The following is a 13,031-nucleotide window of genomic DNA, read 5'->3' as shown; positions in this document are numbered from 1 at the left end:
GTCCCGATGCAGGAGTTTCTGCATGGACAGGATGATCTCTAGCCCCTTACACCCTGTGCTGTATCCAAAACCAAAATGGTTGCAGGACTTTTGCGAAGGAACCTTTGAGAGGTAGTGAGGCCCGCCAACTTCAGACAAATTTACAAATGTCAGAAGAGATCTCAGAGGTGATCTGGTTCATTGCCTTCATGTATTGAAACTGAGGCCCAGAGTCTACGGGCAGTACCCTTTGTCCTTGTCACTAGACTCTGCCGTCTGTGGCTCCCTTGACAGATTATGGGTGTGAGAGAAGCCTGACTCCGAGACTCTCTGATACTGCCCAGTGCTGTGGAATGGGAATACAGCCTTCTGGGGTTCAAATCCTAACTGTGCCACCCACCTGCTGGGTGAAATTGAGCAAGTATCTCAACCCCTGGCTCATCTGTGTAATGCAGTGTTATGTTTCTAGAGGGCTTTTTGTGAAGCTTAAATAAGTTACACATGTAAAGTGCTCAGATAGTGCCTGGCCTATAGTCAGTGAACACAAGCTGTTGTTATTAGGAGGCTTCAGAAGAAACCTTTTGACCATATCAGATGTCATCACTTGTTTTTTCTTCTTTGTATTTGTCTGGAATTCTCTAATTCCAACTTGCCTGGGAGGCTTTCTTTAGGGGAATCACCTCCCCTTTGAAAAAGGCTGTTCATACTAGGGTATGACTCTTTCTTTTATGTGCTGTACAAAGTAGCTGGATGTCTCCAAAGCTGTAGGCTGAGCACATCAAATGGGGAAATGAGCCACAAAACAGAATCTGGCAGGTTTCCTGATGCCCTGCCCCCTTCAGCAGGCCCAGCTTAACTGAGTGGTCAGGCTTGCAGCTTAGAAGCCAGAGTTCCTGGTGAATCCAGCCCTGCCAATTACAAATGTGTGGCTTGAGGCAGATCACTCAACTCAGTTAAGCCTTATTGTCCTTATCTGTAAAGTGGAGAAAATATAGTACCTGCTTCATGTAGAGAGAGGACGCAGAAGAGTACTTGGCACAGGTAATAAACTATCTGTTTGCAATAATTACTGTTTTCCTTATGTCCAAAACAAACAAAACTATACATTTAAACACCTTTGTTCGCTGTATTGACCTTGCTTTTTCTCTGGATCTCTGCTTCTACAAACCATTGAAGGCTAGAAATAGAAATATAACCTTTATATATAAGAAAGGGTTTTGAGAGCAAGCACATAAATAGTGCTTTTCTAAATAACTTTAAGAGACCCTTAGTGCTAAATGCCTCCTTCTTTCTACATCTTCAGCCTCACATTTCATGCCCTGTGGTGTGGTTCTGAACCTTTTCCACTGTTTTCAGATCCCCAGACCTGTCCTGACTGCTGGCCAAGGACTCCTTCACTGAGACTCTGCTGTCCACTACAATAGCCACTACTAGGTAGCCGCATGTGGTGACCGAGAACTTGAAATGTGTTTAGTCTGAGTTGAGATGTGCTATAAGTGTAACCGCAAAGGGGTCCACATTCAGACCCCAAGAGAGGGTCCTTGGATCTCCCATAAGAAAGAATTCAGGGCGAGTCCACAGAGTAAAGTGAAAGCAAGTTTATGAAGAGAGTAAAGGAATAAAAGAACGGCTACTGTACAGACAGTATGGACAGAGCAGTGTGGCATGGGCTACTCGACTGAGTGTATTTATAGTTATTTCTTGATTATATGCTAAACAAGGGGTGGATTATTCATTAGATTTCCAGGAAAGGGGTGGGAATTCCTGGAACTGAGGGTTCCTCCCCTTTTCAGACCATATAGGGTGACTTCCTATGTAACCATGGCATTTGTGAACTGTCATGGCTATGGTGGGGGAATGTCTTTTAGCATGCTACTGCATTATAATTAGCATATAATGAGCAGTGAGGACACCGGAGGTCACTTTCGTCACCATCTTGGTTTTGGTGGGTTTTGATCAACTTCTCTGCCCAACCTGTTTTATCGGTGTGGTCTTTTGTGACGTGTATCTTGTGACCTCCTATCTCATCCTGTGATTTAGAATGCCATGCCTGGGAATGCAGCCCAGTAGGTCTCAGCCTCATTTTACCCAGCCCCTATTCAAGATGGAGTCGCTGTCATTCAGATGCCTCTTATATAAGTGTACAGACTACTATGAGAAAAAGAATATAAAGTATCTCATTAGTGAATTTTTATGTTGACTACATGTGAGATGTAATCAGTCATGTATTTTTTCATATGTTGGGTTAAATAAAATATTAAGATTAATTTCACCTGTTTCCATTTATCTTCCTAATTGGCTACTAGAACATTTTAAATTACATCTGTGGCCATGTTATATTTCTGTTGGACAGCTTTGTGCTAGGTTTGTGATTTCCATCTATTCCTTCCTCCTCTTCTTAGTTTCTACTCTTTTTCTTCTTTGCCTCAGGCTCTTACTGTCCCTGGGTGCCGATGAATGATCACCTAGCCAGAAGGACACTCTAGGCTATTAGAAAAGCTCATATTTGAGCAGCTCGTGTCACATTTAACACTTCATTGGTTTAGGGTAGAATTGGCTGTGACCATGTCTGTCTTCTCTAGGTTGTTTAGTGGGGGCATGGTTCTGTTACCGGAAAGAGGTCCAGATCCAGACCCCAAGAGAGGATTCTTGGATCTCACACAAGAAAGAATTTAGGGAAGTCCATAGAGTGAAGTGAAAGCAAGTTGATTAGGAAAGTAAAGGGGCCGGATGTGCTGGCTCACACGTGTAATCTCAACACTTTGGGAGGCCGAGGCGGGCAGATCACTTGAGGTCAGGAGTTCGAGATCAGCCTGGTCAACATGGTGAAACCCTGTCTCTACTAAAAATACAAAAGTTAGCCGGGTGTGTTGGCACACGCCTGTAGTCCCAGCTACTCAGGAGGCTGAGGCAGGAGAATCGCTTGAACCCATGAGGCAGACGTTGCAGTGAGCTGAGATTGCCACTGCACTCCAGCCTGGGCGACAGGGGACAGGGTGAGACTCATCACAAACAAACAAAAAATGCACTATAGATAATTTAAATGTAACCGTCTCCTACTCAACCCTAATCCCTTTGAGGCTGCATGCATGTCACACTGATCTTTGTATTCCCTGCTTTCCACACCTTGTTTTGAAGGAGCTCAAGTATTTGTTCTGTTTGTTAAATTGAATGCTTTGACCCCATTTTGTTCTGTTTGTTAAATTGAATGCTTTGACCCCTGGGGCCTTTCCTGGAGCTTATTTTGCTTTGCTTGTTTTGGAATGTTGTAAAAGTTTGTTTTGTTTTAATTTGCCTCCTTTTGAAAGGCTGGCCTGCAAAACCAACAAAACCAGGGAACCTTTAGAAGGGCTGGTGAGGGTCCTCAGCAGTTAGTTTCTGCTGAGGGTGTCAGGCTGAGGCTATGGAGGTGGTGGAAGTATCAACTAGATCATTTTGCGTCTCATCTGCATTGTTACCAGGGTGGACTTTGACTGAATGCCTACTGTGTGCACTCCCTGTGCTCACTGAAAGCCTAAGTGGCTGTGGGACAGAATGGAAAGCAGAGAGGAAGCTAAAGATAATTCATTGATTTTTTTTCCCCCCTGTAAAATTGTCTGGCTTTCTCCTTTTCTTTTTAAAATTATGTGGCACTGCCAAATCAGGTGAGTTCATTGTCTTCCCAGAGTTAAGTACGGAGCTTCCTTCTACGAACCTGGAATTGTCAGAGAATGATCCTGGTGCACAGATCAAGACAGTTTCTTGCCTAGACTGTGGCTTCTGGAAGCCACTAAGCAATTTCTTTGACATGTGGGTTTTGCCTTTTTTTAGTGTTCTTCCCAGGCATCACTGAGAGGGTCCTCTTCAATACCTGCCGTTGGCCAGGACTCTGCTCTTGGTCAAGAGGATCATATTTTTTCATGTGTTCTTTTTCTTTTCTTTTCTTAAACAGAGTCTCACTTTGTCGTCCAGGCTGGAGTGCAGTGGTGCAATCTCAGCTCACTGCAACCCCTGCCTCATGGGTTCAAGCAATTCTTGTGCCTCAGCCTCCTGAGTAGCTGGGTCTAGAGGTGTGCATCACCACACCTGGCTAATTTTTGTATTTGTAGTAGAGATAGGGATTCACCGTGTTGACCAGGCTGGTCTCGAACTCCTGACCTCGAGTGATCTGCCCACCTTGACCTCCCAAAGCGCTGGGATTATAGGCGTGAGCTACTGTACCCAGCCTTTTTACATGTTCTTAGTATCTTAAAATGACTTGCCTTTTTTTTTTTGGACCTTTTCTTCTTAAGCCTCCTTATTTCTTCTTTGAACCTGGAGCAGCATCTTATGACATACTTCTGCTTATTTCTTTTCTATGACCTTCATAGATGGGCATAAAATAACTTTTGTACTGAGTTTATTTTGCCATACTGAAGTGGTGTTGTTGTCTGGTGTAATACCTGAGGTTCATTGTCCCACAGCCATGGAAAATTAGGATGCAGACACACCAGAGTGAGGTTAAGAGTGGAAGTTTAATAGGCAAAAGAGAAGAGCTCTCTGCACAGAGAGGGGTCCCAGAGAAAATGGGTTGCAATTCTGCAGTTAAATGAAGAAGGTTTTATAGATGAGCTTGAGGAGACCATTTACATAGGGGACGAAAGATTGGTTGGACCAGGTGTGCTGCCATTTGCATAGTTGTGAAATAGCTGGCCGTCCCACCCTAATCTTTTATTATGCAGATGGGTTCTCTACCTGGTGGGCACCATGTTGCCTGGTCCTTACTGTACCGGTGGTGACAAAAGGGAACATGGAGCCTCCACACTGAACACACCTGGCTTCCAGGTAGCCCTTTTCTATTGGCACAGCTGCTGGCATTCACCTGTGGAAGCTTCCAGCTTGCTTATCTATGCTGCTCGACTTTTCAGGCTGCTCTTTGTTAGAAAAGAAATGATTTTGAGGCTACTTTTCCTTAAAAGGGAAACCTTGCTGAGGACTCTTTTGCCCTCACTATCTGCCTAAATAATTTCTTTCTAGCTCCTGTATCAATACTAGGATTGCTATAATGTTGACATAATCTAAGGGGTCTCTCCTACCTCTAGTCCATCTTATATCAAATAAGTTTGCTTTTCTTATAATGCTACCCTTCTCAAGAACCTTCAGTGGCTCCCCCTTTTCTTTGACTATAAATATAAATATCTCCTTTTGCAAGGAAGGTCCTCTACAGGATGGTTTCATCACTCTTCATGTTATTTTTTTGGACTTTAAAAAAATTATTCAACCCAGCCAAACTGGGCTGATTGCTGTTCTCTGAACTTAACCTACATTTTCCCACTTCAGTGCATTTACTTCAAGCTATCACCTCTCTTCCTGATGAAGTGAAGTCCCATATGAAGTGCTACTTCCTCGGAGATCCTTTCCTAGGCTCCCCTGTTCCTGCTTTGAACTTCCTCTCTTGTGGCACAAATCACATTATTTGACATATGTTAGAATAAATTCGTATATAGAGTATCTTTGGAAGAATATGGTAGAAACTGGTGCAGTGCCTTTGGAAAGAGGAACCGGGTGACTAGGGGACACTGTGCACCCTTTTTGAATGTTATACCTTGTATATTTCCCGTGAGTCTGTTTGTTTTGTTTTGTTTTGTTTTTTTGTAAAAGTATTTTAAATAACAAAAACCTAATCCCTAAAACATTACAAGAAAATACTGGAGAGTATGCTTATAACCTCAGAGTAGAGAAAGTGTCCTTAAACCAGAAGCCATAAAGAGAATGATTTTTAAAATATATGCGTGCACTTAATGGTCATATCCCTATTTGGCAAGAAGGACGTGAAGTGCTTATATTTTTATCCTTTTTCGGAGCATAGCACAGTGATCCCCTACTCAGAATCAATAAGTATTAGTTGAATTGAAATTAAACTGAATTGCAAGTCACTTCTTTGCAGTCCTCACTTTTTTTTTTTTTTTTTTTGACTTACTGTGAGTGCTAGGTGACCTCCAGGGTCCCACTCAAAGATTCTGTGGAGATGTGGGTTTTATGGAAAGAGATACCCAGCAAAGCAGGAGTGGCTTTAGAATCAGCAGCTCTTCCCCTGAGACTATCCTTCCCAGCACATTGGACTTGTGCGTGGGTCCTGCCTACTTTCAGGAGCTGCCCTGGGGTGCGCAGCATTAATTATGCTGCGGAAATGAACCAATTAGACACAGTCCAAGGAGAACCAGGGAGTAAGTCAGAGAGATGTGTGGCAGGCCTGCTGCCCTGAACAACAGAGGGAAAGTGTAAAGGCTAAAGCAGTTTGTGGAGGTTTCTTTGGAAATCTAGCTGGCCAGCGCTCTGAACTACTTGGCCAAAGTTAAAGAGCACCAGAAGGGAGTGTTTGTGTTTTTCTTCCTCCTGTTCAAGACCCTGGTGGTGGAGGAGAATAGGGACAAGTTGGATCCTTAGAGGGGACTGGGAGGAGCTTACTGGAGTTCATCTCGTAGTTTCAGAGAAGCTGCCAGACTTCTCTGGATCCCTGTGGCACCTACCCAGCTTTGTTTTGTTAATAGCTTTTTAAAAATGGCATCTTTTCTTTTAGTGGCATCACCTAAAAAAAGAAAAGAAAAAGTGTCTTTTCTCCCCATCTCAAGTGATAAGCAAGTTGAGGGTAGGGAGCCATCATCTCCTTTTCATTTGGTGTCCACTCCCCAACCTGGCTGGCAGTCAGCTTGCTTAACAGCCATTTGTAGATTGGAAAGAAGTGGCATGGGTGAGAGAGGCTGTGAGGGCACAGCTGCAGGGTGGTGTGGTCTGCCCATCTTGTGGATGAGAAACTGCCTTATCTTGGACAGTCAGGCACTGCGGTGTGACTCCCAGTCACTCCAGGCCTGTTAGAGGAAATGAGAAAAAGAAAACGACCGTTCTTATTCTCATACAGATGTTGTTGTGATATTCAGGCTAGGGGCAGGTTATTTGTCAGCAAAATTGAATTTCCTTTGGAAAACTTTTGGTCTTTATTGCATTCATGGTTGTCTGGCCATTCTACCTCAGCCCAACATTCCAAACAGTGATTCTTTAGTGCCCCCACTTTTACTGTTTTGGCTGGTAATACCCAGCAGTCCACCACCTGGGGGCTTCAGTTTTGCAGTGTCTGTCCAGAGTGGAATCAGAGGCTGTCCTTTTCCTCCTCAGGTCCACTCAGACCTTCCAGATCCTCTGACTTACCATTACTGCAACTTATCAGGCTTCCCACCATACCTAGGCACTGCCTGCCATCTCCCTAACTGACCAGTTTCAAGAGGGCAAAGGGGAGGTAACCTTGACACCCATACCCCTTAAAGGCCATGCAGCTCATGGGGTAGAAGCAATGTCTGCTGGTGGAAAGAGCAGAGGTTTAGAATCAGAAGATTTGACTGTGACCCCAAGCCTGCCATTTACCTTGCTGTAAGCTTGGCTAAAAGTCACTTAACTTTTATGGCCCTCAGTGTCTTCATCTTCAAAGGAGAGTAATGATAGCTGTCTCACAGAGTTGTCAGGACAAATAAGGCAGGAGGTGCTTTTGAAACTAGGCAGTTCTGTATATCAGTGGAAAATGTGGATTTATTATGGGATAGAGACAGGTGGTGCCATTGACTACTATAGTCAGAGAATGGAAGATGCACAAGGGGTTTGGGTAGCCTCCCAGGGAATCTATCAGAAATCCCCTCTCAGGCCAAGCATGCACGTTTTTATTATACTATGGAGTCTTTTCTGACATTGATAGTGGAAACAAGGCCAACATTTTACCTCCTTTCACTCTGATTTATTGTGTGTGTTACAGGCTTTATTACATAATCCAGGCTTTATTAAAACTGTTATGTCTAGATCTCTATAGGTTCAAGACTTTAGAGTCTGCCGTCCATTTATGGATGGAATTCCCTTAAGGCATGGTGGGGAGGGAGGGGGAAATGTTGCAAGCAGCCACGTTTCCCCTGTTGCCAGTGTACTTCCCCTCTGTCAGTGGCAACCTGAGTTTCCAGGGTTTGGTTAACAACTCCTCCAAAGAAAGGGTTCTTTGCTCCTCCTGTGTTTCCTGTGGAGGCCTTCAGAGCTGCGTCACTGAGAGCAGACTCCTACTGGATACCTCACCACTGTACCCCTGCTCTCTCCCTGTCTTTGCAGTGTGCCCCCTACCACCGGAGCCAGAGAATGGTGGCTACATCTGCCACCCCCGGCCCTGCAGAGACCCCCTGACAGCGGGCAGTGTCATCGAATACCTGTGTGCTGAAGGCTACATGTTGAAGGGCGATTACAAATACCTGACGTGTAAGAATGGCGAGTGGAAACCAGCCATGGAGATTAGCTGCCATCTCAATGAGGGTCAGTCTGGCAGATGAAAAAGGGATGCTGCTGGGGTTCTGCTTTCTGTTAACTCACAGGACGCAATGCATGCTTCCTCCAGAGCACTCTTTGCTGTGGTGCAGCCCAGCCCAGTTGATGCTGTGCAGCCTCCCTTGCTTGGGTCTTCATATCTTTGTGAAAGATACTTGAGGTTGCTGATGCATGTCCTATTGCATTTCACTGAGCCATCTGCCCTGCTCTGTAAAGCCCCTTTGATGTTCAAGATCTCTTGTTTACCTGGCTAAGTGTTGGTGACCCTTGACCATGTTCTGCTCTCACAGTGAGCACAATGCTAATACCTTCTGTAGTGTCTCTTCCATTTCATTTTTCCTTGAATGGAGCTACAGACCAGCTGGACAAAAGACCTCCCACCCTTCCTGCTTCCTCCTGCCTTGCATGACAGGAAAATCCAGCTACTTGTAGGAAAGTGTGTCATATAACCATCTTTGTGCTTCCCACTCAGGCTTCAAGACCAGAGCATGTTTAACCCATGACACCCCAGAAATGGGTGGGAACCAACCTGAGAGTTACAATTAAAGCTGTGGATCTTAAGACAAGGTTTTATTACAGCCCAGTTTCTGTAAATTAATCCTGCCACTTGGGGAGAACATAGGTAGAACTTAAGATGGTGGAATGACGTGCCCAGTTAAATGGTCGATGTTTACAAACCTGCTTTTGAGGATGGGATCAGAGTGGTTTATAAAGGTAAAATCTCTAGGGTTAAGTGAGTTTATGTGTCAGATGGACCTCAAAGATTGGAAGTGAAGGGAATTTTTTATTCAGGAAACAGGGTAGGGAAATGGTCCTTTTCCAGAAGAACTGTGTATACTTAGGTCATTCTAAGCTGTTATTCCTGAAATGACCCTGACTGTAGGATGTCTGTATTGCACCATTCAGGAGGCATTTGACAAGATCAGCTGTGGGGCCCGTCAGCTGTTTTGTGTATTTGGGTACAAAACCCTTCTGATGATGGCTTGTTTTTATAGATAAAGACACCCACACATCACTTGGGGTCCCCACGCTGTCTATAGTGGCTTCTACTGCCAGCTCCGTGGCGCTTATTCTCCTCCTGGTGGTGCTGTTTGTGCTGCTGCAGCCAAAGCTGAAGTCTTTCCATCATAGCAGGTGAGCCCAGTGGCAGAGCTGACGTGAGACAGGCAGGTGCAAGCATTACTGTGGGGGCCAGTCTTTGGTAGAGGGTTGCTGGTGGCCTGCCAATCTCTGTGGGTCTGTGTATGTCTAGGGAGTGGGGAGGGCCCTGCCATGTGTTAAACTCCTAGATGTGCCTAGCATTGTGCTTATTGCTTTGCGTACATTATCTTAATCCTCATAGAAACATTGCAGATGAGGAAACTGAGGCTCAGAGAGGTTATTCACTCAGGATTATACCTCTAGATGACAGCAGAGCTCAGAACTGAGGCTGGGCACGGTGGCACACGCCTGTAATCTCAGCACTTAGGGAGACTGATGTGGGCGGATCACCTGAGGTCAGGAGTTTGAGACCAGCTTGTCCAACATAGTGAAACCCTGTCTCTTACTAAAAATACAAAACAATTAGCCGAGTGTGGTGGCGCGCGCCTGTAGTCCCAGCTACCCTGGAGGCTGAGGCAGGAGAATTGCTTGAACCCATGAGGCAGAGGTTGCAGCGAGCCAAGATCGCACCACTGCGCTCCAGCCTGGGAGACAGAGTAAGACTCTGTCCCATTAAAAAACAAAAAACTGAAATCTGTTCAATTCCAAAGCCATGTCATTTCCCCTACACCAGTGGTTCTCAAAGTGTGGTTCCAGCAGCGTCAGGATCATGGAACTTGTTGGGATCAACCGAATGAGAAGCTCTAGGGGTGAGGCCCAGTGATACTGTTTAACAAGCTGTCCAGGTGATTTTGATGAACACTTAAGTTTGTGAGCCACTATCTTGTACTCCTGGTTCCCAGTCCTGGCTGCAATATAGAGGCACCTGGGGGAGTTTAAAAACAAATATAAACACTTGGGCCTCCATTCCCATTCTGATTTATTTGGTTTGGAATGGAACCCTGGCATTCGCTTTTTATAAAAAGCTTCTCAGTTTTTCTGTGCAGCTAGGATTTAGAACCACTGCACCACACTGAGGAGAAACAAAGGAAGTGGATTTTCTTGCCTGCCTTTTATCAGTTTCCTTTTCCAGTCTACTGCTTTAGCCACAAATTGTCTAGGGGTGAGGAGCATGAAGGGCAGGGCTGATGGTGCTAGCCCTGAGTGGATTCCTGATGATGGACTTTTCTTCCAGGCCATTGTGGCTTCTGCAGTTGCTTGGCCATTCCTGGCAGTTCTCATTCCCTCTTGAAGAGTAACATTTTTTATATATCCTCACAGTCCTTCATCAGTCACTGTTACAAACATAAAGGGCCAAAGTAAACTGCATTCAGTAAAATGTTCCAAATTTGGATTTACAGACAAGGACCAGGCTAGATTTAATCTCTGTGTACTATGTGTGATTTTCTTTATTTTGTTTTTGGGAAGAGGCTAGCAGTTATTTTTAAAGGCTATTAGTTAATAGGATGAAGAGGATTTGAAGGGGATTGTTTACTTGAAATAATCAGCTATTTCCACCTAAAGTCAAACTGATCAGTTCTGCATCTCATCTAAATTAGGGAGTTTTTCCCCCCTGTAGTTTACTTGTAAGTTTGTTAAAAGTAACTGGCTAGTTTTGCTTGATTTGAGTATAGGGGAGATTAGTTTTCATTGTAGACCCCATTTAAATTTTGTGCTATGTACATATATTACTTTTTAAGCCAAACACTATTTTGAGTAATAAAAGTCAAGCACATGCCAGTTTACACACTGCTTTCTTTTTTTTTTTTCTGAGACAGGGTCTCACTCATGTTGCCCAGGCTGGATTGCAGTGGCGTGATCACAGCCTACTGCAGCCTCGACTTCCCTGGGCTCAAGTGATCCTCCCACCTCAGCCTCGCTAGTAGCTGCGACCACAGGCATGTGCCACCATACCCAGCTAATTTTTTTGTATTTTTGTAGATCGGGTTTCGCCATGTTGCCAGGCTGGTCTTGAATCCTGGTCTCAAGCAATCTGCCCACCTCAGCCTCTTAAAGTGCTCCCATCAAACTTTCCCTTTCTTCCAAAAACCTCTGCCACTTCTCTCCTCTCAGAGTGTATGTAGCACAGATTTTACTGCCAAGAGCAGGTGAGGAAATTGAGAACTACTAACAACAATCCAGCAACAATAATATGGTCCAGCAGCAGACCATCTATATTTCTTGAATTGATGAGCTGAATGGACACAGCATCACCTAGGACTGGCCTGAATCCAATGCTGAGGAAACTATTAGACAAGTCCAGATTGTGGGACATTCTTTGAGATAGCTGGCCTGGACTCTTAAAAAAAAAAAAAAAAACAAAAAAAAACCAATGTCATGAAGGAAAAGCTAGAGTGGACTGTTTAACAGATTAAATGAGATGAAAGAGACAGGACAATTAAATGCAATACATCATACTTAATTGGGTCCTGGATGAAAACAAAGACTGCAGCTGAAGTGGATATATTTTTGGATAGTTAGGAAAATTTGTGTTATTGTATTACACCAATGTTAAATTTCTGGGATCTGATAATGTAGTTGTATCAGAAAGGATACTCTTAGGAAGTATATGTTAAATAACGTCTTCACCTTACTTTTAGATGGTTCAGGGAAAAAAAAGCCATGTTTATGTGTATAACAAAAGTTATCCCCAAAAAAGGTATCTGCATGAATAAGCCTCACACATATGAGGTTGAGTAAAAGAAGCCAGAAACAGATATATATTCTCACAAATTTACTTTGTTATCCCATTCAAGTAAAGATTAAAAATATGCAACACTGGGCACGGTGGCTCACACCTGTAATCCTTTGGGAGGAGGAGATGAGAGGATTGCCTGAGCCCAGGAGTTCAAGACCAGCCTGGGCAACATGGAGAAACTCTGTCTCTACAAAAACTTGGCCAGGCGTGGTGGTGCATGCCTTAGTCCCAGCTACTTGGGAAGCTGAGGTGGGAGGATCACCTGAGCCCAGGATGTTGAGGCTGCAGTAGGTTGTGATCACGCCACTGCACTCCAGCCTGGGCAACAGAGTAAGACCCTTTCTCAAAAGAAAAACAATTTTTTTAATTTAAAAAAATATATGCAAAACTAAACCATAGTGTTGAAGGATTCATGTTTAGGTAGTAGAACTGTTAAAATAAAAAGCAAAGAAATGATTTTCATGAAAGTCTGGATAGTGGTTACTTTTCGTGGTGAGGCAATGGGAGTGATTTTGGGACAGGTGCAAAGGGTCTAGGGTCTGGGCAGTGTTCTTTTTCTTGACCTATGTAGGAATTTTATACCAGTGTTACTTTTGGAGTAAATCAGCTAGCTGTACATAGATTTTTCTTGTGTTCTCTTTTCTGTATTTGTGTTCTAATTTTTTAAAAAGTTTACAAATTAAAAAAAAAGCAGTATGGCTGGGTCAGAACAAAATTATTGTGATTTCTGGTCCAGTATCCCACTTTAAGGCCATAGTGCTTCCCTGTTTTTTAACAGCTTTATTGAGATATATTCCACATACCATACAATGTACCTATTTAATGTGTACAGTGAAGTGGTTTTTAGTATATTCACAGATATATGCCACCATCATTCTCTCACTTTCTTATTTTAGCTGTGCTGAATGAATGCCTTTATTTCTGGGTCTGTAGGCTCCTAGGTTTTCCACAGGGTAAAAGGGCC

At 43.9% G+C, this 13,031-nt stretch overlaps 1 protein-coding gene across 1 annotated transcript in view; it reads left to right on the top strand.

The window, feature by feature from the left end:
- The window catches only part of SUSD6 (sushi domain containing 6), a 106,097-nt gene that overhangs the window by 86,244 nt on the left and 6,822 nt on the right, over positions 1–13,031 (top strand). Inside the window, exons 3-4 of the mRNA XM_032135068.2 lie at positions 8,080–8,277; positions 9,285–9,423. Coding sequence (XP_031990959.1) covers positions 8,080–8,277; positions 9,285–9,423 — 337 coding nt within the window. The remainder of the gene's footprint in view (positions 1–8,079; positions 8,278–9,284; positions 9,424–13,031) is intronic.

Source organism: Hylobates moloch, unplaced genomic scaffold, assembly GCF_009828535.3.
Source record: "Hylobates moloch isolate HMO894 unplaced genomic scaffold, HMol_V3 SCAFFOLD_16, whole genome shotgun sequence".
NCBI lineage: Eukaryota > Metazoa > Chordata > Mammalia > Primates > Hylobatidae > Hylobates > Hylobates moloch.
Note: the sequence above shows the minus strand (reverse complement) of the source record. Positions and strands in the feature narration are given on the sequence as shown.